This window comes from Pomacea canaliculata, linkage group LG4 (genome assembly GCF_003073045.1).
Source record: "Pomacea canaliculata isolate SZHN2017 linkage group LG4, ASM307304v1, whole genome shotgun sequence".
Taxonomy (NCBI): domain Eukaryota; kingdom Metazoa; phylum Mollusca; class Gastropoda; order Architaenioglossa; family Ampullariidae; genus Pomacea; species Pomacea canaliculata.
In genome coordinates this window covers 15,473,262-15,501,251 of record NC_037593.1, presented here as the reverse complement: position 1 = coordinate 15,501,251, position 27,990 = coordinate 15,473,262, and the positions used below count along the sequence as shown (strand labels likewise).

The 27,990-nt window shown below is 43.2% G+C and overlaps 2 protein-coding genes across 2 annotated transcripts; one reads left to right on the top strand and one right to left on the bottom strand.

The window, feature by feature from the left end:
- Positions 1–27: 27 nt before the first annotated feature.
- Positions 28–3,111, bottom strand: LOC112563009 (ras-related protein Rab-1A-like). Its single transcript, XM_025236685.1, has 4 exons — positions 2,708–3,111; positions 1,444–1,604; positions 800–952; positions 28–620 (listed from the first exon to the last, which is right to left on the bottom strand). Exons 2-4 carry the CDS (start codon positions 1,534–1,536, stop codon positions 159–161), a joined length of 708 nt encoding a protein of 235 aa, XP_025092470.1. The 5' UTR covers positions 1,537–1,604; positions 2,708–3,111; the 3' UTR covers positions 28–158.
- LOC112563011 lies at positions 2,775–26,468 on the top strand. The gene is given in 13 exon segments (XM_025236689.1): positions 2,775–2,810; positions 3,199–3,272; positions 5,709–6,250; positions 12,131–12,397; positions 19,409–19,598; positions 19,971–20,124; positions 21,311–21,530; positions 21,662–21,801; positions 22,138–23,360; positions 23,363–24,262; positions 24,634–24,848; positions 24,991–25,205; positions 26,342–26,468. Coding segments are annotated over 10 exon segments (3,531 nt in total). The 5' UTR covers positions 2,775–2,810; positions 3,199–3,272; positions 5,709–6,250; positions 12,131–12,136; the 3' UTR covers positions 26,355–26,468.
- The last annotated feature ends 1,522 nt before the right edge of the window (positions 26,469–27,990 follow it).

The following is a 27,990-nucleotide window of genomic DNA, read 5'->3' as shown; positions in this document are numbered from 1 at the left end:
CACTATACGTGTCAACTGAGGAAGAGAATAAAGGGTTAACTGTCTGGTGTACCTGGGTATTTTTTTTAATATAATTTATGTTTAATAATTGAACAATTGTCAAGTTTGCGAGAAGCATCATGTGAGACTGACAAGTGGGAAGGAACTGTTCAATGCGGTCAACAGCATTTTTTCTTTCTTTCAACGGGAGTATTTCCAAGAGAGATCACGTCGCTTTTCTTGTCAATTTTTTTCATGGCTCCGCGAAGTGTGTTTCGGTCCTGCAGTCTTCTGGTCACGAACGTGTCCGTCACGCTACGGAAGACCCTCTCCACGCCTTCCCCGGTTTTAGAGCTGACTTCGAAAAAGCCTTCAATGTGTTCACCATCAGCTTCCAGCTCCATCTTGAGATCCTCTGCTCTGTAAAACTCCGGTGCTGTCTCTTTGAGGTCTACTTTGGTGCCCACTACCGCCATGATGACGACATCGGAACCATATCTTCTTACTTCTTGTATCCATTTCTTCACGTTCTCGCGCGACTCTTGGTTCGTGACGTCATACACAATCAAGACTGCTTGCGCTCCTCTGTAATATGAGGTAGTCATGTTGCGATATCTTTCTTGCCCGGCCGTATCCCAGACCTGGCACAGAAAGAAATAAACTCTTTCTGAGAATGTCTTTGGTAGAAGAACGACAAAAAGCAGGTTCTCAGTTTCCTGTTTGCCACTTCTAAACTTCGGTAACTCACTAACGAAGGCAAATTTAGAGATTATTTGTTTATCCATAGCATTTGAAAAAAAAAATTTTCGTTCTTTATTACCTGAAGTTTTACCATGTCTTCGTTGGGCATCGCCATAGACTTGACAGCGAAGTCCACGCCGATGGTTGGGAGGTGATTTTCTTCGAACACGTCCTCCACATGGCGTCTCAAGAGCGCAGTCTTGCCAGTGCCGGAATCGCCCAGCAGAATGATCTGCAAAACCACGAAAACAAACCATCGCTGTACTCACCGCCGCACGCGACTTCTGCTTCTGACGTCACTTCTGGACTCCATTCTCTGACGTCATCGCACTTATACTCGTCGCTTTTGTCAGTGGCAGTTGAGGAAAGACAGGAAAATGAGAGAAGGACGGGACAGAGTGGATCTCTGGGGATTCGGGGCGAGGTTCTCGGCGATGAGTGTGAGAAATGTGGTAACAGTAGCGCTTGTGCGGGTCACTCGAGAGACAAGATGGCGATGACAGCTGACGGGATAAACAAACTCGGCAAGTCCTCGGTTTGTTTGGGGGGTAAGGCCTGCGGGGTAGCTGACGGAGGCATAATGATGACTGAGGTAAGGAGCCTGAAGACGAGTCTGCCACTGATGGGTGTCAGAAAGTGCGGATGTTTACAAGTCTTCTATCCAAGCCGGCACTCTGCAAAATGAGAAGAGACAGAGAGAGAGAAAGAAAAGTTCTCCCTGACCTTTAACAAATGGGCGTAGCCTTTAGCCGCTGGCGCCACCTGGGAAGAACCTGGGCTTGAGTCTTCATCTGGACTACCGTCCGGCTTGACCATTGTTCACTTCCTGTTCACTGCTTCCTCCTCTTCTTCCTCTAAGCTCTTCTCTTCTCCCTCTCTTGTATCTATGCAGGTAAATGGGTAGATGTATAATGTATGTATAAATACTTCAGTATTCTCAAATAATTCTTGTTTTGATTGTTTATTTCACACACCGTTTTCTGTCGTTGTATGTATTGTATGTATAGGTAGTGAGTCACAACTGCAGCTTGACTGTGATTCCCACATAAGCTTAATAATTCTTTATATATTGTAAGCTGCACTTTGCTAACTAGGTAATATTTACAGCTCACTATTTTCGATTCATTGTATTGTGATCCTTTGTTCACCTCTTTCTCTCTCTCCCTTTCCTTCCTATATCTCCCTTCCCCTCTCTTTCTCTTTCTCTCTCTCTGAAAGGACATCGATGTCAGTCACCTCAAAATTATTGACAAGATTTGCTTTGCGGTTTTTTATGTAGAGCGACTTATGTTAGCAATGTTAGCAAAAACATTAAAGATGTATGTCTCAAAATTAATAAACCAGACCTGATCCCTACGATCTTCAAAGAAAAAAGGGTATTCTTGTGAAATTTGGTCACGCCCGGACAAGAGATGGGGATTTTATACATTTATACATTGTTAATTAAGTAGATTGCAGCGATCTGTGTGTGTGAGAGTGTGAGAGAGAGAAAGAGATATTGGCTCATTAGTTCTCAATTTCTCTCTCTCTCTCTAATTCAATCAATAACAATGACGCTGTAGCTATCTAAATAAATAATACAGTATCTTACCGTTAGTAAGTGTGTACCTGCTATGGTCATTAATATGTGTGAGGGGACAACCTGGTGGCAGCGGTATGCGAACACAAATGCTCCTACACTAGCCGGTTCGATACTAGCATGCCGCAACAAAATTCTTCTAGCTGACCAGCTGAATAAATTGGTTTTTGATTCCACTGACGGTTAACAAGGGGCTGTCAAACACCTCAAGTCATTCCCCTACGACCGTTATGTTACGTAGAGTCATTTTTACCTTCATAAATGTTATATTAGTTATATTAGTAAGTAAGATCCTCGTGTGTTAGCCTGTAGTTGTTATTAGAGCATTCTTGTAACTAGTAATGAATGACAGTATTCCTGCAGTTTTTATTAGTTTAGAGAGATAATCGTTAAGCCAAAGTGACGTACCTCTAGTCAGCAGCCATTATTCCTCCTGTGACTCTCCTGACTGACGAGGGAGAAAGAGAAGAAATAAATTCCAACAGCAGTCGCCCGGGAGGATGGACACCAGGTAGGTAGCAAATCTGTCTGATTACTACAACAGGTTTTTTGATTAAATAAAACACTCTTTCCTGTAAAGCTTCAAATTTCTGTCAGAAATACTTCGCTCAGAATAAACACAACGCTTACTCATGGTACCTCCAGGGTAGAGAGAAACGTTTGTGCTCAAAATAGCTCATGGTACACCTGAAGCACGCTGGCAAAGACTGACAGAGGAAATATATTTCCCACTGCAGTGTAAAGGTAGAGAATACTTTGTACAGGTGGGCTGTACAGTTACACTTTTCATTCAGTCACAGGAGCGTGCGAGCACGGACACACCTAACAGGTGTGTAGCAGACGACGCGAGTGTTTACTGGTCGCCATAGTGACTAAACATCAATAACTGCCTGTTTCAGGCTGGGAACATGCGTACCTTCGGCGTTAAGTGCCCTGTAAGGTCACGGTCAAGGATGAGTGACTCTGAACCTGAGTGAGTTCAACCTTGTGACCTCTCTCTCTCTCACTCTCTCTCTCATTCACACATATAAATAGATATAAATGCACGCATACATTCATACAGGTAAATATTTACAACCCATGTGCACGTCTAAGAATAAACTTAATACTGTCAAGCTTGCTATTTATTAATAAATGCAATTTATATACATAATTATAGTATATAGCATTGATCAATATCGTTGTGTAAACAAAAGCCTGTAAGCAAAATATTATTTAAAAAATATTATCGGAAGAACAACTCTCTTTTAGACATAAGTGAGAATGCATGTAACAACCTGTAATACGAGGTAGGGGGTGTGTCTGTGAATATGAGCGTGTTTTGCGCGTGTGCACGTGTGAACAAGTATGAATGGTTAGTTACTTTGTCCCACGTAAGCGGGAAACAAATTTTTGTTTAAAGCCATCAAACATTTTTGTGAGAGGCTGATGCACGTGATTGTCTCCTGTATGTGTAAACTTGTACTGGTGGTGTACGCGCACGTGATGTTTAAAATATGTTTTCTGAATATTTGCTTTTGGATGTCTACATGAGAACTTATTTTTATTTCAATTTTGTACCTGCTAACTCTCTCTCTCTCTTCTATGTGTTTGTGTGTGCGTGTAAGCATGGCATGTACGTATTACTATCATCATCATTATGTCTATGTGAAAAGCTACTCTCGTTTATGGTTTGTATCGTTCAGATAACTGTTGCTGTCTCTTCTTTTCTCTCACTTTTTTCGAATTATCAGTATTTATCAGCAATACGTAGCTGATTATGTATATGACTATTTGCGACATTCGTGTGAATATTTTTGAAAGCTTGCTTTGGAATATTTGTAAGTGTGTGTGTCTTTCTGTGGTGTATATGTGTGTGTGTGCGTGTTTTTGTGTTTGTGTGAGTGTGTGTATGTGTGTGTTTGTGAGAGAGAGTGTGTGTATATGTTTGTGTGTGCGTGTGTGTCTCTTTCTGTGGTATGTGTATGTCTATGTGTGTGAGAGTTTTGCGTGTTTGTGTGTGTATTTGTGTTTGTGAGAGAGAGAGAGAGTGTGTGTGTTCCTGACCGCCCCAATGACTCGCTGCTCCCAAGCATCTCACACCTCCGGCAAACATCATCGATATCTGCCTGAAGCAGTGAAGGTAGTGAATGAGGTAGACTTGTTTACCTCCCTCTAAGTCAACAGAGGGCGGCGTGACGCTGCGCACGCGGCACAACAAAATGTCAGGCTATCGAGGACACAGGCGTGGCTCCTAGAAATGTCCGGGCGTCGTACATTCACTGCGTCTCACGGCAAGTGATGCTTGACTGACAAACCACATGCCCGTAACAGTTTATTGTTCACTTTTCAATTGATCACCGGAAAGTTTCGCACCAAATCTGCGCACGCGCGTGTGTGTGAAAAAAAAGAGACAGGAAGTGAAATGAATACATGTGCGCATGCGCGCGCGTGTTTTTTTGAAACACGAAACTTTATTTTAATGACAGGTTGAAAGGCAGCGTCAGACAGCTGGACGAAATTGATAAGAGTCGGACAAACAGGTTTTCCTGCAGGCAGGTATATTGATTACAGATAGACTCATCAAAGTCCCGGATGCAGCAAGTCTAGAAATGGACAAAGGGACAAAACTCCCGGCCAAGATGTGGGAACGTGAACACACGACACAATCAGACGCAAAAAACACCTAGATGGTTATACAAACAGGCAATGATAGATAGATAAGACATACCGGTGTTCTTATTCCATGTTTCCATCCCAAAATTACCCGGAAGGTAGCACCAGAGAAATCCATGGCTGTAGTGTTTCGTGTCTGTTCTTTGTAACCCTGCGCACATAAATATAGTCCGACTGCTGGACAACTCGTGGCTGGACAGGGGTGATGGCGAACGAGTAAGAATGTGAAGTAATCACGTGACGAAGAGGATACATGGACTTGAAGGGTCATCGTTTACCTGGGGGTCGAGGAATAACAAAACAGATGCTTGTTGCACAGTTTTGTCCCCAGTGTTCCTTTAACACTGTCTGTAGACACGCTTGTCTCTCAATGTGTTTCTATGTCTCCACTTTATTCATTTTTGTTTTGTGAGAGAGAGGAAAATCTGGTTTCACCTCAGCACTATCTGTGTTTGATCGCTGTTGCTGTTATGATGGTCTAATGATCCCGAAGACGACAACGACGGTGAGGGCAGATGGTGATGACAGGAGGGATTGGCATTAACAGCATTAGTTCCTCCAGTCAAAGAATCTACTTTTATCATAAACTAGCAGTAAGCAAATAATAACATACTTCAGTTAGTCATATCAGTCATCTTTACGATCATCTCGAGTCATTATTCGAGGACAATATTGAGTGATCTATTTTATTTTCACCGTTAAAGAGACTAAAATTTTATTATTTTTTAAATAGCGCAGCAAAATCTTTCTACAGGGCATTAAAAATAAGGCAGCGCCGGCATGGCATCAGACACGACACGGCACCTGCGCGACAGCGACGGCGACAGCGCACGACTGGAAGCAAGAGCCTGCAGCACCCGCAGCAGTATCAGCAGCGGTGACGCCATGTGTACAAGGCTGTCAAATCGCTCTGCGGCAGCAGCAGCAGCAGCAGCAGCAGCAGCAAGCAACAGCAGCAGGCAGTCGTAGAAATATCAGCAACACGATGTGGCAGCTGTATCGTACACCTTTCTGTCTCCTCCTCCTCCTCCTTCTTTCCGCCGTCGTCAGCAGCTGGATGGCCACAGTCCCTTGTGTGACTGTCCCCTCCCTTCACCTCACCCTCGCCCCTCACCCCTCTCGCCTGTGACAGTCGCCGCGCACCCGACACCTGCAGCTTGCCTCTGTTCCGGGTACCGTGCAGCAAGGACGAAGCTAACTGCTTTAAAAAAAAAAAAAAAGGAAGGGAGCAACAGATTACTGGAGGAGTCGAGCTTCTGAGCAGTGTGACGATTCCCAGCGATTCCCCGCCGCCAGGTGAGTGGAGATTACAGGTGTCACGCGCCTTTGATAACGCCGGTGTGGCTGAGCAGCTAAGGTGTTTGATGTTTCTTCTGGCGATGCCGTTTGCTGGCTTTTCTCAGATTGCTGCTTACACACTTGTATATTTTTCGAGCATTTAGGAATTTCACTATCTGTCTAACAACCCTTCTGTGATGAATATTGCAAAATTCATTGAGCCCGCGTGCTCCTGGATGTGACATGAGCCATGGCATTCTGTATCTTACTGACTAAACGGATCTGGCAGTCAGTCTGTTCATTAACCTGTGTCATATCCATGTCTAGAACCGACAGTTGATTCGTTAGAATAACACTGACACCACTACACTAATTAAATACTCAAAAAAGAAACATAACGGTAATTTTTCAAGAAAACAAAATATCTCCATCTCTTGTGTAAGGATGCTGCGGCGAGAATTTCTAGAAGCATCTCTGATATCATTGATCTCTAGAGGGTGAGGCACCTAGTGTCAGATGCCTGGAGGGGGAACTTGTTTGGTGGTGACAGTGATAGAGGTAGGTTCAACAACTAATCGATGGATGGGGATGTCTGGGGGTAAGTGGGCTGCTAATTACATTTCCTTCCCCTTCCTTCTCATGTTAAGTCTTATTACGCCGGGTTACATCTTGGTCGGTCTCGTGCAGAGTTCTCTGCTCTTCCACAAAAGGCGTGTCTCTTGGAGAGAACATTCAGACTTGCGGTTAGTCGAGATTATTGACAAACACTCCCTGGCAGAGGTTTTTATCCGGAAACTAGTATCATCCTTTCCAAGCTATTTTTTTTCTCTCTTTTTTTTTTCTCTTATTCTTTCTCTGACCCTTTCTCTCACCGAACCCACCATCCAACATACATATTGCATTTATACGACAGATAATTCTTTGACATGTCACTTTAAAGTTGTTTTAAAATTTCTGTTCGTTATCCACGTTTCCATTGCGACACAACATACCCTGATCTTTAAAACAGTGAGAGAGAGAAAGAATCAAAAAGGAATAGGTGGACTTTTGGTATGCGAACACTTAATGTTTTGGAACAAATATGTTCACGTGAATGTAATGTTGCCAGAAAAATACTCTCCATTTCCACAAACGTCACTCACTGCATTGTAGAATGTTAATTAAGATGAATGTAATGAGTTCAGTGTGTTTAGAGCAGGTCAGACTTAAGGTCAGTTCTCTCTTTCAGAACTTTTCCTCTTTCCTCGTTCTCTCTTCCTCTCAGACATTTGCGTGTTTTCAGCGAACACAAAACATTTACAACGGATGACCTTTTCGACTCAGCAATAAACTTCTTTAGCGAGAACTAAACATTATAGTGCTTTCTTTCTGTTTTTGTTTGCTGTTTGTCTTTCATTACTTGCGCACGGTATAGCAGGGTATACAAACTGGTACGCGAAATCCACTTAAAACAGTTTTGTCCTTACAGAGATGTAAACTGTAACTGCTAGACCACATCTGTGGTGTTCTGAGTTTTCTACTGAAATATCAAAGGTGAATTATCTAAATAAAACCAAAAAAAATCACTTGAAGTCTTTTGCTTTGCACACTTTGTCTCTCTCTCGCTTATCCTTTGATAAATATATTCATGTTATTTATGTATGGATTTGTATTTATTTAAATATAATAATGTTAGTGCTGTTTGCAATAATGTTTACGTGAGTGTGCGTTTCTCTGTGTATATACATAAGTATATCTACGAACTACATAGTGAGGGGGAAGAGGATACCCGTATGTCCTGGTTATAGCACTGGCATCCAAACCCGGAGCAACTTCCCCGGTTCTCCCAATCCACCCAGTTGTTATTAATGGATATCTGACCATCACACAATGATACAGATTATGGGATGACCTTTACCCTCTTTCTATTAATAAGTGATATTTTAAGTACATTAGTCTCCTTGTTCATCAAGAGCCCTGTCGCACCACTGTAAAGAAGTCTCTAGAATCCTTCCAATCCTTACCTCAACTACTCATGATGCACTATGCAAGGAGCCCTGGTGTTTATCTGTCATGGAGCGTGCCTACCTGACCTCTGTGACCTTTCCCTGTGTGACAGCTTCAGCTGCTAGTGAAGGTTAAGCTAACCGAACCCTTGCTTCTACACGACTACAACTTGCCTCAGGTCTCCTTGGCACAACTCTCAATAACAGAAATTTTCCCATTAACGGAGAGGAAGAGAGTTTATTAGCAATGCATCATTCTTTACATCGAACGAAGGGAAAAATGTTTTGCTGAACAGCTTAGCGAGACACGATGCAATACTTGTTGCTATGGTGTTTTTTTTCTATTATAGTTTAATATTATTTTTATTATTATAACTCGCACCTGTTTCGTGATATCACGGACTTTCTCCACGAGCTTTGTCTATTACTAGAATTTCGTGTCATGATAGTGTGTTTTATGAAAACAATCCTCATATGTAAGTAACATATTTTTTATTATTATAAAAGGTCTGGAGGCTATTCCGAAAGTGAATATCTATGTTTTGAAAATTTTCTATAACTGAATAATAAAATGCCATATTAAGAGCACAAATAATGTTTCTGAGTACAAAACAAACAGACTTTAATAAAAATTTTATTTTAAAAAAGCGTACAAGTATTTTTTTAATTTACACAGTATCCTGTCACATATTGGAAGTTTTGTAAACTAAAGACAATGATCTGACCTACAGTTTAATATAATTTTTTAATATCCCAAGAGGTCTAAAAGACAGAAACAACCAAACATGATTTTTTTTACCGGAAATTACCATATAAGGACACATCTTCGGGTAAAAGCGACTTGGAAAAGTGGAAATAGCTTCGAGTTTATTTATTGCTTATGTTTTCAATGTAGACAGTGATGTATAGAGTAATTACACAAGGTTTGAAAAGAAAATCGATGAGGGTATGTGTGAAAAATAATTTTATTTCACATTAAAACACATTTTCAACAAAACAATCTGCATTAATGCATGCAAAGTATGCAAAGCTGGTTTTATCTCAAATTCGACAACGGAATCTCCAAACACATTTTTTTCTTTCTGGTGCCACTCCTCACCAATTAGCAAGTCAGATTTGTGGCGGTTACCTAGGTTACTAACAACCCCACCAATCAATCATCTATTCTGCTGAATCTTTACTTCTTTTTGGTTTCCCAACCTGCTGAATAGTCTCTTCATTTTGGCCGTCCATCCTGCTGAATAGTCTCTTCATTTCTGCCGTCCATCCTGCTAAAGTTGGACGTCTAAGGTCTGAAGTCTCTTTTTGTCGTGTAGCCTATTAGTCATCTATTTTCTTTAATAGTCTCTGCGTCTAGTGGTGTCGACTTGTGAACGTTCTTATCGCAATGGTTATCTAGCCTGCTAAATATATTTTTCATCTCAGTCGTCTGCTTCTTCTGGCTCTTCCCTGTCAGTCAACCTATATTTCCAAATAGCTCTGTTTTCCTGCTGAATGATGTCTGCCACTTAACCCCCAACCTCCAAAGCCAGACAATCAACCAAAGACCTGTGACTGCAGGATGTGAGCTCTAATAGCCGACAACACGCGCGTCTGAGAATCAAAATGGCGTCAGAAGCCTTCCCCCAGGGCAGAGACGCGAGTTCTGGAAACACGTAGGAGGGAAGAACAGTACGGATGGGAGAGAGAGAGAGGATAAACAGCAAACCAAAGCTGTTTCATCGTCACGACGATAAGAGTTATAAGACAACATCGTCGAGTTTTCTTTGGTTTCGTCCAGAAGCAGAGGGTGAAGAGGTCAATGGACTGTGCGAACAGCTGGGCGATGATAACACGAGTGGAGGAGGTTGTCAAGAAGAAATACTTCACGAGGCGGGGTGTAAGTGGTCTGACCTTTGCCCGCCCGGGGCCCAGCTGCATGAAGGTCCGTATCTCCTTCCTTAAGTAAAGGTCCCCGTAACGGCTATACTCCTTCTGCGGCTAATCGCCACTTCGAAAAAAGATGCAAACATCCATGCAGAGCAGGTCAGAAGAGTGTGAAAGTCTAATTGCTCGAAAAAGGACATAGCCACAATCACGACCAGTTGTTAGTGAGAACAAGCCATTGCCCACCGAAGAGCTGTTACACCTTGAGGCTGCAGTGGAGCGGGTGAAGGGCGAACGAAGCGCGAACACAGTCGACTCTGATAATGAAAAGGTCTAGGGACCACTGCAGGTTAGCCTAAAGGAAACGTTAATATTCTTATTTACAGACTATACATGCTTGAAAACATGGCTTTGGGCGTGAAAAATTCAGCATCAAAAAGTACTTGGCTGTTGCATTCCTACGTGATTAGTTTTCAGCGAGGATTTCATCTTCGCGATCAAAGAAATACAAAAATCAGACCAAATAAGTGATAATAAAGCTGGCTGGCTGGCTCTCTCTCTTTCTTCGCCCTCTCTCTCTCTCTCTCAGAGATTTTGCAAATTCTTCGTTGTAAATCGATATTGCAAAAGCTTTCGACCGTTGCTTGGCGGTGTCCAGAAACCGTCATCAACTTGTTTATATAAGTATTTTTTCTTACATCTAAATACCTGCATCCACATTTTAAATGTCCTGCTATTTTCCTAAAACAATGACTTATTTTATTCATTATTTTGTCATAATGTTCCGGAAGCCTCCTACAGCCATATTGCTGGTGTGCAGCTTTCTTCTTCATTGATTAAAGACTACAACAAACGATAGTGCCGATTCTTATTTTCCGAACACAAGAATATTTTAAAATTATACAGTCAATGCAGCATCTAATATTTATAACAATGATGGAGAGCCCATTGAATGCAATGTTAAAGTGTTCTTTAAAAACCCTCCCAGCCGCAACAACAAAGAACTAGCTTGCATCTTTGGTCACATCATATAAATGCTTACTGTGATTGTATATTTGCCCAAAAAGAATGCAATAATTGAAAAAAATTATATAAATATTTTATAGATTGTTCTAAGCAGTCTTTAACTAAAACACACTTAGAGTGAAAGACTGCGAGAAAGGGTGTAAGTGTGAGAGGATATCTACGTTAACATACACAAAGGACAATAATAGCATCGTTAAGAAAAGAGGACAAATCAATACATAAGAATTACCCAAACGACAGATAAATATAAAAAAAAATATGCTTCCTTCTAATTTAAAGTTTTCTTCTCGAAAGCGAGGATTAAGCAAAAAGTAAAATCAGAGAGCATTATGTAACGTGTGTGACCTCTCTGATTGTTGTGTCAACGTCTGCCCAACGGGTCTGCTGTCTTGGTGAAGGTGAGAGGGTGGGTGTGTGGAAGTGATGGCGGATGTTAGTAGAGTTTTACGATGATATTGATCTGTGTTCTCTTCCCGAGATAAAAGCATTGCAATTTAAAACACAAAAGCTTTTATTCGCACGGCTTTTATGTAGGCGATTGTAGGTTTGTTGCGCTAAGAAGAAAAAAGAAACCTGCTCTTGTGTATTCTTGAGTGCTTCTGACGATGTGTTCAAATAGTGAAACCTGCCTTATGGACAGCTGCGAGGTTGATACCTAATGTTACATAAATTAATGGGGACGAAGATGACAGTTAATGTGACGTAACGGAATGGCTGAGAGTCTGATTGTTCATGTCGCGTAAAAAGATATGAATGTTAATGTTATTTGAATGATGTTATTGATGTTTTTTTTTAGATAGGAGGATGTCACTCACACTCACAAGTGCATAGTCACACACGAGCATGCAGCGGACAAGAGCAGGCATTGAAACGAGCATACACGCACACGCACACGCACACGCACACGCACGCACACGCACACATGCAAATGCTTGATGAAGGCAATGCCAATATTTACACTTAAGCCGCCAGTCACATCTCAAGATAGCACGAAATGTTTTGTTGAATGCATGCCCTGCAGCTCAAGATGAACGACAAAAAGGAAAGGCGGAAGAGTGCTTCCTCTTCGTCCGGTGCCCAGCTGGCAGCGGCCCGCAGGGTCCGGGAGACCCCCTACCAGGACATCTGCCGCATTCGGCGCACCATCCTCGCCCTGAGAGACGCCAAGGGTTCCCTTTCATCCGACGACTACTTCGTCGACCCTTCCTTTGCACCGGATATGACGTCTCTCGCTTACGTATATAGCGGAGATGACAAGTACGAGAGAACTATTTTTCAACGCCCGCATGTAAGTTTAATTCTCATTTTCCATCCACTTTTTTTCGTGTGTCTTACTTTGGTTTCAAGTAAATAAGATTTTGAGAGAGTATGGTGGTGAAGAGTCGTCTCCCCTAGCTTATTTTCCTGCCTTGACGCTTCCTCGCAAAATTTTATTCGATTGTAAATCAATATTATCAATGTAAAATAATTATTCCCGACAGATCCAAGCAACAGCGCAATGTTTTAAACATTTACGACATGTTTTTAAAATATTATTCCTTAAGAGCATTCCAGCCGCTCGTGCTGAAGAGTAATGCACGTGCTATCTGGATAGTAACTGCTTAGTTAAAATTGTATGAATTCGTGAGAAATGCATTTGTCGGCTTTCCTATTCTTAGCCTTATGAGTTCGGACGACACGTCTTAGGTGCAGTAAAAAAAAATATACTAGAAAAAAAAAACGTACAAAACTTTGGTAAAATTGAAACTGGAATAAACGATCGCGTTTTTCAAGACAGGAAATAACAGTTCTTTAAAAAAACAAACATCTCAAAATATTCTCGTTAGAAGTTTCTATTGAAAATTGCGTGAATCATCAAGAAGTTGATGATCATCAGCGAAATGGTATCAGGAATAATCACAGATGTAAAAATGTGGTGGTGGTGGTGGTGTGTGTTGTTGTTGTTGTTGTTGTTGTTGTTGTTGTTGTTGTTGTTGTTGTTGTTGTTGTTGTTGTTGTTGTTGTTGTTGTTGTTGTTGTTGTTGTTGTTGTTGTTGTTGTTGTTGTTAGAAAAACCAGTGTGTAGGTAAGCAAGTAGTGATGGTCAAAGCTCTCTTCTCCAATCCAATCTCTGTTGTACTAATGACCTCCCATTAGCCGATGTTCACGGTGGATGAAAGTAGGGACAGACCTACTGACGTCCTTGGCCTCATTGTGACAAAGCCTCCCCGCAGGCTCCAAGCCGATCTTAACAGATAGTGTCTGGCCCTCCATTCCAAACATAGCACGTTATCCAACAAGTGATTTCTGGATGAAAATCACTTTTCCAAACTCCTGCACAAAAGAGCTTTCGTGCACTTCAGCTTTGAAGCAGATGGCTTCTCGATATAGCACATTTATTTCGCCATAAATTAAGCGAAGAAAATCACGTGCGTTAAAACACATCACGTGTTTCTTCCTGACGAGAGCCTATCATGCTGTGGGTCTAGTGGCTCCTGTTTGAACCCAAACAATGAAAAGGTGATTCTGGAATATTCCTTCTCCTCTTCGTGGTAAATAGCGAGCTGCTGACGAAGGATAGTATAATTTCGGTCACGATTTTCCACAAGAATCTTCCAGACCATGAAAATATCGAAGTTTAAAGGAGCTTGGATGGAAGACATTTCGACTATACAATAAAACTTGGTGATGGCGAAATTGTTCTTCGCTGGCTATTTTCTACAGAAAACTCTCTCATCAGACATTAAGGAGGAAAAGGTCATTGCAACTCACCAACAAAATTAAATGTGCATGAGGACTTGAAGTAAAACTAGAAAAACATTTTACCGTCGGTGGAACAATTACACATTGCCACCCGTCTTGACAGGAAAGATAAAGTTACGAACCTGCGGTCTTTTTCTTCTGGAAAGGGGAAGATGTAAAAAAGATTTATAAAGGTCTTGCTATTTTGTACACCAGAGGCGATGATAGGCGTACTGTATCATTAATCTTTTCAGAAGTGTACACCTTATGGGAGAGAGAGAGAGAATAATGCTCAGCAAGCTCCATCAAGTGTAGAATGTGCGACAATGGCTTACTTTGCAACCTGCTGTTGCTCGGCAACCGTAATACTGGCTGAAGAGGAAGAAGGACACTGTTAAACTGGAGGAGAATGTTTATTTTGGATCATCAATGCTGATTTATGTTCCATGGAAACTGTAAAAGTCAATGGAGAAAGGGTTTAACTTTAGACACAGTTGGAGACGTGACAGTGAAATCCCATTACAAGAATAATACATAAGAATGTACTACTTTTTCGGTAGACAGAAAACTATATGGTCCAAACAGAATTCCGACCTCAGTGATTGAACAGTTAGCTGTCGCTATAGTTCATGAGATTTATGTTATTCGAGGCACACAAGAGCCACTGCTGGGTCGTCCCGCTATTCCAGACCTACAGTTCAGTTATTAACTTAGGTCCACGCTGTTGGTACTTACCAATGGCACGAGGAGTGTCCACCTTGTTGGACTAGGAGAAGTGGGAAAGCTTTATTGAATTCATCTGAATGCTGGGCCTATACTCCAGCCTCTTCACCCAAGCTCTCTATTCCGCGACAGAGGATGGTAAAAGAGGAGCTGGAGAACTTGCAGAGGATGGGGGTCCTTGACTTGTCATTGCTACAAACTGATGTCCCCCCTCCCACACTGTCGTTGTCCCACGTCATCAAGACAGATTCAACTCTGTGTCGACTTCAAAAAGTTTGTGTCAAGAGAGACAAAAATCCTCCGCCATCCACAGACTAATAGTTGTTATAATTCCATATCCTTTCGTGGCTTAAATTCAAATTTGATTGTGATACTTTGGTTAGGATTTGTATATACGTATACAACGATAAAGCATGGTGATGTTCGAAAGGGTGTATTTCAAGAACATAAGGACCCCCCCCCCCATACTTTACCTCTCATAACTACTAAAAAAAAAAATTTGCACGTAACTGCTTCGTTAAAGAAGACGTGGCTTTGTTCTGAGTACGATGTAGAGCTGATACCACACTCGAAAAGGTAATAATTAGATGGCCACGCCATTTACAGATTTCGAATAATTCCGCAGTAAACTGAGAATTTACTGTGACGTGTATTGATCTGTGCATGTACACAGGCATTCAGCTCAGTTCTGCAGACATGTTTCGTATTCAACGGTTGTGTGCGGTGCATGTTTGTTTGAATGTACCTGTATACAACATCATTGTGCCTGTACAACTTACAAATTTTGTATACAATTTTACAAAAATACACACACACACAAATAAACAAACACGCATGTATGCACACACACACACACACACACACACACACACACACACACACACACACACACACACACACACACACACACACACAACACACACACATATAAACGTATTACTGCCAACGAGCACAAATACACCCAGATACAAACGCCCGCATACACACGCGCATGCACATACGCACAAACACACATGCACACACACAGGCACATCAAAGCACACGAAACTTACACCGCACCCACACTCCTCAGGTCCAACACGTCACCACTCGTCACACTTGTTTGACCTTTCTTCCCTTCGCCTTCTCTTGTCCCCTCTGTTTCCACGGTAACACGACATGACATCCCGTTATGCAAATGAGAACGTCCCGGGCATGCGTGTAACCAGCAAACCACCCCGATCGATGACGTGACTGGGTACTTTGCACGAGCAGAAACTGTGCTGACGTGGCAAATGCTCCTAGGACGCGCTTCCACCCGCTCTTGAGCGTCACACAGTGTGAGTGACCTCCCTTTATCTCACCTTTATCATCCAGGTTTGACGCCCTGCACGTGGTGCACCGCCTCCTATGGATGGTTAAGCCCCACAATTTTCTTGTCCACCTCTATGATCTTCCACGGTCGCAAAATTGGAGACGGGTGTTCATTCCTGGGTGGACACAAAGAACACTGTAGTGGATTCAGTGAAAGACTTCTCTGTCCCATTATTATCAAAGCACATGAACAACACTCCACCAAGTACAAATTTATTCAGTATTGTTTTTAACAAACTTATTGTTTATACTAGTCAGATACTCCCAAGTTTTATCCTTCGATCCATCAGGATTTTCTCCTTATTTACCCTACAAGAGCGAAAGTTATAGAAAGAAAAACCCGCCGATAAATTACAGACTTCCAAAGGAATTAAAGTAAGCCTACCCCGAGTCCACGAATACGGAGTTTTACTCGCTTTTTGCGGGTAGCCGAGCTACCTCCAGTGTAGTATAACTGGGTAAACGCGGTTTATGAGAACAAGCTCAGACCCATTCCATCTACGGCATCGTGTTTTCGTGTTCCTTTTTACGGAGACCGTGACGGTTATTAACGACTTTATTGAACGGAAACACTGCTCTTGCTGCAGGTGTGAAATATGCGACTTTGCAAGTGTTTGCTATTAATGGAAGGTTGAAGAACCTGAGACGAAAGTGTTCCGGAAATCTGAGAATGTCTAACGAAAAAAAGAAAAAAAGCTAAACCCAGAAATGGTGATGGTCTGTAACCGTTGCTGCTTTTAGGTAAACATCAAGTATTAGTGCTTGTCTCCACTTACAGCAACGGCACTGCGAAAATAGCCTCGTTTTGAAAGATTGGCGCCTCGATAGGGTATTCATCTGAACAATGGTACTAGTCCATGTTAACAGCGTTTAGCCCTGTTCTCTAGTATCATCGGCAATCAAGAGAATTTTATTGAGGGAGGCGATCTCATTCGACATCATCTTTCAAGATGGCGCTTCGTTGCAGTCTCGGCTACAACCCACTCCGTAGTCTTACTAAAAAAAAATTTAAAACGAAATGGAAACCCTCTCTCACAATTTTCTTTTATCGAAATTCATGGATTTAAAATAGCCTTGGCAAAAAGAACAAAGATTTTTCGCTAATTTATTTTTTATAAATTTTTGTTGTTGTGTTTTTTTGGTTTTTTTTTTTGTTTTTTTTTTTGCCAAGTATGGCTTATATCTCTATCCGAGTATCCTCAGATAAATCACGATGACAATGACCAATGGACATGTGGCATGCATCACGTGATCGGTGTGTCGTGATTGACGGTAATCTCCGGCAGGTGGCGTGCCGTCACCAATCGTCACCTCGCTCCCATGCCGGCCATGACGCGACCTGTAGGTGAACCTATTGATCGCCGCGCTGCTTGTTGGTTTGTTAACAACCTCGGGTAATTTTTTTTTCAAATTTTTCAACGTAGAAAAGCAGCGAAATGAAGGTGGGGCAAGGCAGCGAAGACGTAGCGAAGACAGTGAGAGCAAGGAGTGAAATGAAAGGGAGACACCGAGCAAATCAGCGGTAATACGAGATGACAGAAGAGATACTGCGGGAAAATCAGCGAAGAAACTGCGGCAAAGAGGCAGAAAACATGAGTGGAAGAAAAAATCGTAATGAAATTAAAACTTTCGCAAAAAAAACAAACAAAACAAAACCGGGTATCCAATTAACAGACACCTGAAGAAACGATGATGACAGACCGGAATCAGACATCAAAATGAAAGTAAAGGTACCGTAAATTTTAGTCTATTGAGCGCACCTGTATATAAGCCACACCCACTATTTTGTTGGGGTTTTTTCTATTTTTTTCACAGATAAGCCGAACTGATTTATTAGGCACAAATATATCCAACTTGAAAGCTGCATCGTCGACATTCCGTCTCGTTTTCGGCATGACGAGGGTGTGTGCTTCAGCAACTGATCTGTATCCGGCTTTGATTTTAATATCTGAACACTGTAACAAAGTGAACAGTTAAGACTGTAACAAAGTTAACAGTTAACATTTAAATGGAGCTCATCGAAAATTTAATCGGAATCTGAAAGACCCTCAAAAAGGGGGGAAAGTCGCGGCTTGTAGTCCGGTATTTTGAATACACTTGGAGGTGAGACAACCGCATTTCAGCAAAGATAGAATGGATCAGAATAGCCTCGTATGTTATCTCCTTAGAGAAATTTCATAGTTTTATTAAAAGGTAGAAAGCAAAGACAAAGTATATCACCCATATAAGGTTGAACCCTTTAGATTTTCTTTAAGCTTCTATAGTTTCTCTCTTACACACACACACACGTGTTGTGCAAAAAATAAATAGGTTTGATTGAAGCACATTGTCATCGTAAACAAAATATTTTTATTCAAAAGACGTGAGTTTTTCTCAGACCTTCGACAATCGGTCTCTCGGCGGGACTTGAGACACTGTGGCGATCTCCAGTGGTTTCCCCAGGCCATCATTTTTAATCTGAAATTAGCATAGTAACCTCGGTGAGGTAACAGCTGTAGAATTAGTTCAAGCTGTGTCACGATGACCCCCATCTTAAGATCTCCTCCATCATGTGCTAGACTTCACAAAAAGGCGGCCGCGGACATCAATTTTGTTTGACAATGTATCCTCAGTATGAACTTGGGGTCGGTAGGACTAGGTTAGGGCGAGGTGCCATCTTGCTTCCTCTCAGACCTGGACCCTGCTGTCTCTGCCAGCACTGATCAGAAGGATTATTAAAATTCATGATGACCTGAATATCTCCCATGGTCATCTGATGGTGAAGTATTAAGGTCACTAGTCTGGCTCCAGATGGACGATGACAGACGTGTGCGTGTACTCGGGTGTACTTAGATACCTGAGTAAATAATTATAGACACAAAGAGGACATTCATGCAATGACAGAGGAGGACAAGATCCATTGCCTTTTATTTATTATCTGCATACAAATAAAAAAGGCTTTCAACACATAACAAGTGACATTGCTGGCAAAAGCTGTTTGTGTGTGTGAAAGGGGTGGAAAATGGTGTGTTTGTAAAATAAAACTCAGTCTCCATGCTTACCATTTTGCAAGCAAACTACTTAGCAGAGACAGACTGAATGGACATAACAGGAATTCATTGATTCTTGTATCCTGTTGTATCCTGATACCAGCTTCAATACTCTATCCTGCCCCACTCCCCGTTTATTTGTTTAATTAGTTTGCCGGGTGTGTGTGTCCTTTGCTCGTGGAGCCGTCCACCGGCATTCCAATCAAAGGCCGAACTCACAAGCACACCGTAAGGTCACGACTTTCTTTTAACCTTTTTATAACCAGCTTTCTTTTTACCCAGACTGCACCTCTCTGCAGTCTCAGTCCCCACCCTCATTCTCCTAAAGACAAATCGCATGTCTTACTGAGCCACACACGTTTACCGGGCAAAATATCCTACCCAAGACATGAAAGGGGAGGAGAGGGTGGAAATTTTATCCCTGCGAACGCTTCCTTCCCGTCTTCCTTAAGATGTCTGTTCCAATTCTGCAGGAAACCCAAGACGATCCCGTCTTCGTCGGGGTGGGAGGGGTATGCGACGAACCGTTTCCATGGCGACAGTGGAAGCTGCGGCAGTGGTTTCATGCTGCGCTGGTGACCGTGTCGCTCAGCCTGAAACACTTGGAGAAGATTATACCAGGCTACAAAAACTTCGAGCAGGGCTTCAGCAAGGATTACACCGGTAGGATGTCTTGAATGAACTCTTGAACTCGACCACTAGACTGCACATCCGTCTTTATTTAATCGAAGGCTGAACGAGGGAGAGCGTAGCAGGTGGTAAATGGGCTACCTGGTCAGAACTATCTTATGGATTTAACATCAGTCGGTATCAATGCAATTTAACAGGCTCTCTCTCACTCTCTCTCTCTCACACTCTCTCACTCACACACACACATATTTTCTTACCAATGCATCGCCACAGATATGAATAGGGACACAGTTTTTTCTGACAGTGTACAACTCTACATCCTTAGCACAATGCTTATGTCTTATTTTGATTTTACATTTTTGAAGTAACCAAACTTTCCGTTTCGGTTTTTCTTCTTCTTTTCAGGTGCGTTTCATTTCAATATATGGCGATTTGGAGAGTGGGTTGACATCGTGGTCGACGACCGGATGCCCATGCTGGACGGCCGACATCTTTTCTGTGGCCCGATGGGAAGCGCACAGGAGCTGTGGGGCCCTCTGGTGGAGAAAGCTTATGCCAAGTATGCAGGGTTTTTTTTCCCTTAAAGATGGGGCTTAGTAGATTTTCTCACATTCTTGACGAACTTATTGGTTGTGCAAATTTTCTGTCAGAGAGAAAAACAGGCTTCTGTGACAAACATGCCTGGCTTACTGGCTTACTGGCTGACTGTCGGACTGCCTGTCTGTGTGGTTATTTGTTTGTTTTGTTCGTTTGTCAGGCCGTCAAAATCTTTAATTTGCAGTTTCAGACTAGTGAAGATGCCTTTCTAGACATCAAATTGAGCAATGTGACTAAAAATAGTTTACATAGCCAGGACCCTACTCGTCTGTTGTATACCAGTCTCTTGCTTTTGATTGTAGCCAAGAACCACGTTAGCCATCTACAACAAACAAACACACACACACACACACACATATACAAAACAAACACTAGCAATATCTCTCCATCAAAGTAGCAATCCTGCAACCGAACATGTGCACGAATTTTTACGAAATTTAATTATTTGCTACAGACAGTTTGACCAGCTCCTCGTCTCATCTTCCGTTCGATTCAGTCTAAAAGTAAGAGGAAACCTTTCATCCAACTAAAAGAAAAATAGAGAAAATACCGGTGGATGTCTCATTTTTTTCATGGCGGCTGATGGGACTTTGTATTCCGTGTCTAACGTGATTGATAGAAAGCAGGAATCTTCATCAAGTATTTTTTATAACCGGATTTGTCACATCTCTCTCTCCTTCTCTCTGTCTCTCTCTCTCTCTTGCACTCTGTAACAAGAATGATGAAGCATCTTAAATGACACTCCAACTTTTGCTGTTTTCTCACATCATCAGCTGTCTGGGTTTCTATGCAGTTTCCTCCGCTCCCATCCCACTTCTCCTATGTATTACTATTAGTTCCTTTCTTCTTTTGTCTCTACTTGTCCACCCAGCCTACTCTTGCTTAAAGAACCAGTCGGGTGCAAAATTACATAAATTATTAGACAAAAATGTGCACCTGACTCGTCCTTTAATGGCCATGGCTAGTCTTGATATCCTCAGGGAACATGTGGCTGGTGCGTTAGTTAAGGAGCTCGCCCTGCGAGTCCTTCAAAATCATTCTGAAGTGCTTGATCTACCCTACCTACCCCTAGACTAAAGACTTTAGTAACTAACACTCCAGCTGGTATTACATGTGGACACTGACGCCTGTGTTGACGTTTGGTTAAGGTGCAAGAAGACGTTCCAGTCCATTGAGTATGGACACACGCTGGACGCCCTGACGGATCTGACGGGCGCCGTGTGCGAGCACTTCTCACCTGACGTTCGCCCGCCGTCAAACTTATTCCGAATCTTGCTCAAGTCACACCTGGCCCGCTCCATGATGGTCTGCTGGAGAAACGACAAGAGGCTGACCCCAACCGGGTTTACAGTCGACTCCGAACTTCAGGTAGAAGAGATATTTACAAAAGCTAAATAGTTTTGGAAAGAAGATTCATTTATGCTTCTTTGTGTGTGCATGCGCGCGTGCGTCTGTTAGAGGGTTTGTTGTTTTTACTTCTGTAGTATGAAATTTTCCAGGAAAACCAGAATTTGCGGTATCTCCATGTCATAACGGCCGTTACCAAGTTTCCTACAACGGACGGTCGTCTGGTGGAGATGATTCGCCTCAAGTGTCCCTTCCCTGGCGAAGCTAGGTGGCAGGGCAAATTCTCAGATAGGTAGGTTGTCTCTCATGTCTACCAGCCTGCATCAATTCTTAAGGGGAGGGGGAATTTTTATTGACTCCCACGTGCAATGAACATAAGTAAAAAATTTTAAAAAATCTTCATCACAAATATGTTTAATCACATGTAAACTCCTCGGGCCATAGTTATGATATGTAGATATATAGCTGTGAATCGGTCCTGTAATTACAAACAGGTTCAGAATAAGCGATCAGCTGGTATTTTAAAGACTTGCTAGGGGAGGTCAGAATCAAGCGGAAGTAAAACAAACACTGGATGTACCCCTGTTTCATAGCTACAGCTATTAACTAAAGATTAACTCATTTGCAGAGACTCGGCATCCTGGGATTCAGTCAACCGTGACTTCATGGATCGCCTGCAGCCCCTTACCAAGAAGGACGACGATGAGTACTGGGTCGCCATGGAGGACTTCCGCTGCAACTTCGGAGGTCTCTTTGTCGTCAGCTCTCCAGAACCATTTCGGGTGGACGGGCTGAGCTTGGCGCGTTGCTACCACCTGCCACCCGCGATGGAATGTTGGGAACCAAACAGCGGCCTTGCGTCGCCAGACCTGGCCAGCACCAACGGTTTGCAGCGGCGAGGCTCTGCTCCAAAACCGGACGACACGGTTGGCCGGTTGCTGGACTCGGACACGCTCAGCTTGGCCCGACGGCGCGCCAGTCACGCCTCGATGGTGCCGCTGCGGCACGACGAGCGGCATGGTCATTCAAAGAGAGGCAGTGACAAGCAGGGTCACTTATTCTTCCCCTTTCGAGACTACCAGCTCTTTGGGTGCAGGTCATCCGAAGTGCCGAGCACACCCCCTGGCGTGGACCGAGACGCACCAGAGAACCAGTCATCAACATCGTCGCCGCCACCAATGTCACCGTCATCGCCTGCTAGCCTCATTTCCTCGGATCTCGACGAGCGGACCGCATTCGGAGAAGCGGGGATCAGGAACGGGATTCACACCAGCTCGGTGAGCAGAAGCACGGGCCGCAAGAGTTGCGACCTTCAAAGGAGGGCGATGGCTCAGAGTGAGGCCAACAGACTCAGCGGAAAGTTGGTGACAGCCGCGGTAGTTCAGCCGGAAGGGTCCAGGAGTAAGGTTCTCGCTGACAAGCGTTCCAGACAGACTTCGGATGGTAAGCACCCCTCGATGATGACCTTCCCAGAAGGGAGTCCTGCGTCCGAAGGGAATGCTCCTCTGGCCAAAACGTATGTGACAACGCCACCCAAAACGCCGAGATCCCCGTATATAGTTCCTGAAAGGGGAGTGACAGGGGATGGTCAAACGTCACCACCAGCAGAGGATTCCTGGCCGCCGACGTCACAGTTCACGCCACCTAACGTGTCAAAAGGCGAGTCCAGTAGAGCAGGAACAAGAAATCTTCCGTCAGCAGATTCTACGAAAGAGAGTCGTGTGTTGTCGTCGGCCTACACCATGGCTACACCAGATCGCCCAGTCTTTCAAACGAACGAGGGCAATTGGATGGTCATGTCCTCTCTGTTGATCCCCAACAGGAGGGGCACACTTCTCACAGTCTATCAATGGAACCCGTGAAATCTCCTAAGTCACCCAATGTCTCTGCTTCAAAAAGCGTGTCCGTTGAAAACCAGCCTCACCTGTCAGGAACCCTGCCCAAATCTCCTATGGCTGCACCTGCGAGACACACCAAAGTGACTAAGTCCGGAACTCTTCACGACAAAGAGAAGCCAGGTTCTTTAGGAACGCACTTTATTGAACTGCCACAAAAATCTTCTAACAAGTTCTCTCCCGAGGTGACTAGACCACTGATTTCAACTGCCTGGATGGGGGATCAGGAAGAGACGGAAGTGAAAACTCCATCATCTTCTAGGAGCAAAGGATCGTCTGCTTCATCTCCCACGGGGAGTTTCCCTCGCTCCGCTCATTCACTGGCGCACAGCGACAGTTCGGCAAGCGCCACCACGTCTCCTTCCATCAAGACGACATCGGTGTTCACGTTTCCGGCAGCCACTGAATTTACTTCCCATCATCCCCACCAGCACAGGTCTGGGACGGCCAGCGCCTCAGCCAGTGCTCCACCCCACTCGGCGAAGTGCAAACCTCGCACCCCGACAAAGAAATCTCGTGGTTCGATCTCCAACCAGTCGGACTCAGGCAGCGCACACAGCTCGTCTGAGATCTCGCTGCAGTTCAAGCCCACGATGCATGCGGCGAATCTTGGCGGCGGCAGTGCGGCGGGCGGAAGCGGAGGAGGAGACGGGGCTTCAGGCTCTGGATGCTTCGGTCGCGTGATGGCCTCGGAGGATCGACGACCCCACAGTGCCCCGCAGACCAACCTGGCCCGTCATTTTTCCTCCAACTCTCTCTCCTCGCTGACGCAAGGTCATTTCCGGGCCACCAAAGCCGACTACTTCCGGTCAGAAGGTCGTTGGCGTCTGATGCTAGAAGCCTACGACAAGTGGACACGTAAGTGCACACGACCACACGCACGCACGCAGACATACATATTCAAGCATATACGTGTAAGATCACACATTCATGTTTGTTCTACTTCTCTTCCCAAAAATGAATGTAAAATAAATAAAAGAATTCGTACAAAACTTTCAATGCTATTTAATAATAATAAGCGTAAACGATAGTAAAAAAAATAATAGAACTAGTAAAAATATATTAGAACAAACAACTTTAGTAATTGTAATAAAAATTATTAAAACTAACAGTAATGGAATCCATGACAGTAATAATAGTGATGGTAATAGGACCAGAAAGAAATGTAGCAGTAGTAATAACAACAGCACAGACGTCCTCTTCTACACTCAATTTTATTCTTAACTCAGGTTCAAAACCATCTTCTTCCCGTGCCAACCTTGATCTTCACTCCCGATCACAGCGCCATCACTTCCAAGTGACACGACTGGAGGGACCGGACGAGTTATCTCCCCCCACTCTGCAAGGGAAGCGGCACGTGATTGTGTCCCTTGTGCAGGATTATCGTCACGGCGCCATCACCGCCAACAGCTTGTTGGTGCCTATCGGGTTCTGCTTGTACAGGGTACGATCGCGGGTAGATAACTGAATAGATGTGAAGCTGGATGGATATCTGCAAGCGTAAAACGATCTTCAATTATTTCAAGTTTTTTTTTTAAGTCATGATCATTCTAAGCTCGCTTTAAAACGAAATTTTCTGTTCACAGAGCAAAGGAACAGAAAAGGATGATAAGCGACACATATCCAAATTTCAGCTTCTGGACCAGATTCAAGGTGAGCCGGAAATGCGAGAAGTCAACGCCAGATTCGACCTCGAGCCCGGAAGCTACTTTCTGGTTCCGTTCTACAACTCAGACTCCCACGAAGGAGAGTACTTGCTGCGAATTCTGACTGAAGAGAGTCTGCATATCAAGACAGGATGGTGAGTAAAACAAGTTATCGCGACAACATCCACCTAGCAACGATGACGAATAAAAAGACTTTTAAAACAGTTTAATGATTTCATGGATCGTCAGGGTGAATGACAGATTAATTCGCTCTTTACATCGAAAATTAACTGTAATCTTCCATCAAAAGACCGTTGCGTCATCCATTTTTGTTGGTCAAGTGTCGTCAGCTAAGCACTCAGGACAGGTTCATTTGTTCCTTGAAATCCAATATTGGTTCTAATCTTTAATCAGAAACAGTGTTACGTCATCCATTTTTTCCCTTGCTTCCATTGGTCTCAGCCAGCTGCAATCGCCAACGGTCTCCGCCATCATGAGTTCAATGTAAATATGCACTGGCGAGTTGACGCTTGTAACACCATCCATGAGACTAAACCTGTAGGTTATTTTTTTTTAAAAAACAGTAGCATCCGGAGATAAAAAAAATAAATCAACGATGATAATTGTGGCCAATGCTTGCTTCGACCGCTGCCCCGACAGCAGTGTCCATTAAAAGAAGAATTTTGACGAGGAACGATCTGGATAACCGCGTCCTGAAAGAGAAGATTAGCGTCCCTTTGCGGGTCCCATCGCACAGCGCCGCGCGCACACCATTTACCTGACTCATTTCCGCAAAGAAGAGTGGTCGATAAATCGTCGGCTGACCTGTTTGTCGAGCTGATGAAAGACTGTTGCATCCTGTCTCTACCCGGTACGCGCGATCGCTGGACCTTGGGTCCGCAGACGCCGGTTTTTCCACCCTGGGTAAACACGATGTCGTTAAGTATGGGTCGATCGATTTGTCTTTCTCTCCCTTTACGTATGTTTATTTTCCCCGTCCCTACATTTAAAGTTTTAAAATTTTATTTTAATTCCTTTTTTTTTTTTTCCTGTTTCTTCTTTCTTTACTCAAACTTTCATTTTTATTTATTTCTTCCTTTATTCTGTCTTCATTTTTTTTTTTTCCGTGGGGATGTAGAGGGAAAGAACTTGAGTCCTAAAAATAAAAAAAAGCGAACAACACTAGTCTAGACAGCGTGTCCGGTTCTAATTGCTCTCTTATCTTCACCAGACATCCATTTCATGAACCTCTTCCTGTAACTCTAATCCATCAATTTATCTCCTTCTGCAGCCGGGTGTCCTGAAAGTATAACAGTGACAAACTCCTCTACCCAGAAGCGGATGTTTGGAATCGACGATCGGCCAAAAACAACCATCACGGACAGTTCCGGCCATCAGGCTGCTCAGGAACAGCCGGTCACGTGTCACGCATGAGTGAACCATGCCAACGTGCAATCAGCATGCTTCCCGGACGGATGTTAGGAATACGAAAACCTGTTTTGAAGAACCTGTTTGTGCACCTGGCATGATGGGATGTATGCGACTGTTGACTGGTTGATGTTTCGCTTATCATTATGTGCGCTGTTTTCGCTTCACACCCTCTTCCTCTGATTGACTTCATCTCTCAACCGGCCAGATGGTTAATGAGGTGAACCAGGGAACAATGGATCACTGGTTTCATGACAACTAACATGAGACAGGTATACTCGTAGTCCTGCTGGAGAGGAGATCAACAAAAATATTTTTTTAAAAATCGTGTCATTTCCAAGGGAAAATTTGACGAACAGGTCACGTGTTCCTGCTACATTTTCTGTCCTGCGAACGGTAAAACCTCCTATAAACAACATCAGTTGGTATGTAGGAAGGTCACAAATTGTAACTCAGCGAGTATTCTTAACGGCTTGTTTCTCGTTCACTGATTGGTCTGTTTGGTTTGCAGCATCATTGGTCGTTCTCCTCCCAAGGAGGAGAACACGTGACACGCAAAACGTAATGACGGATGTATAATACCATGTATTTATGTATGTTGTTTTCTTGTTCCAAGGCTGTTGGATGTACTTACTTCTGTGTATCATTTTTGTGCCGATTTGTAACTGTTCATGTATTTCCTTCTACCCCTTCTTTCTCTCTCTCTCAAAACACACACACACGCACACACATGCGCGCGCACACGATCGATCTATGTTTAATAAAGATTCCGTAGATTTATCTTGCGAGTACCATGCATACAAATTTTAAAAGATAATCAAACAACATGATTCTATGTATTTTTTTTTTCTTTGTTTAAATACAAGATAAATATGGTCAGGGTCATGAAGTTTGGTTTCAAACATTCAGTTTAACGCATCTACCCCCTTGTTTGACGTCTTCCACTATCTGACGGGCCAGCTGGCTGGTTGGTCAGCTTTTTGATTCTTATAAAGTACTGCCCTGCGTTCCAGCTTAAACCTCGTGATTTATACTAATGATCGTATGAAATGAAATATTACATTTTTTAATTAGTGTCCACGTGAGTAGTTATGACCTATCGTCAGTCTTTTTCCCAGGGAAAAATCGGGAACCCGAGCAAACGCGTCTTGTGTCCGAAGGTATAGAGTGACGTACAGACCCCGGACACTTCTTCGTGTTTCTTTATCCCAGGCCACCTCTGCTACTACTTGTAACTACGGCTTCAGGGGCAAAACAACATCTAGATACTGCTAGAAACAAGGTCTAGATACTGCTTTATAATTTGGAAAATAAGACACTTGTCTTTGAGTTCCCCATGCTGCCCAGGGCAACCACTTACCCGAGTTCCATAACTACCGCCCCAGAAAGGATACGTTTATTCATTAAAAAAAAAGTTCATTCATGAATATGCTGTCTGTCGCAGAGGTAAAACCAGAGTCTTTTAGGTGCCAAGATCTTCAATATTTCTAGGTCTCTTGTGCTCCCAGCACA

Coding starts and splice junctions, on each gene's coding strand:
- LOC112563009 (XM_025236685.1), bottom strand. CDS start 1,536: ATGGTCAAGCCGGACGGTAGTCCAGATGAAGACTCAAGCCCAGGTTCT. Junction 953..1,443: donor GCTACGCCCATTTGTTAAAG/GTCAGGGAGAAC, acceptor GTGGTTTTGCAG/ATCATTCTGCTGGGCGATTC. Junction 621..799: donor AAGACATGGTAAAACTTCAG/GTAATAAAGAAC, acceptor TTTCTGTGCCAG/GTCTGGGATACGGCCGGGCA.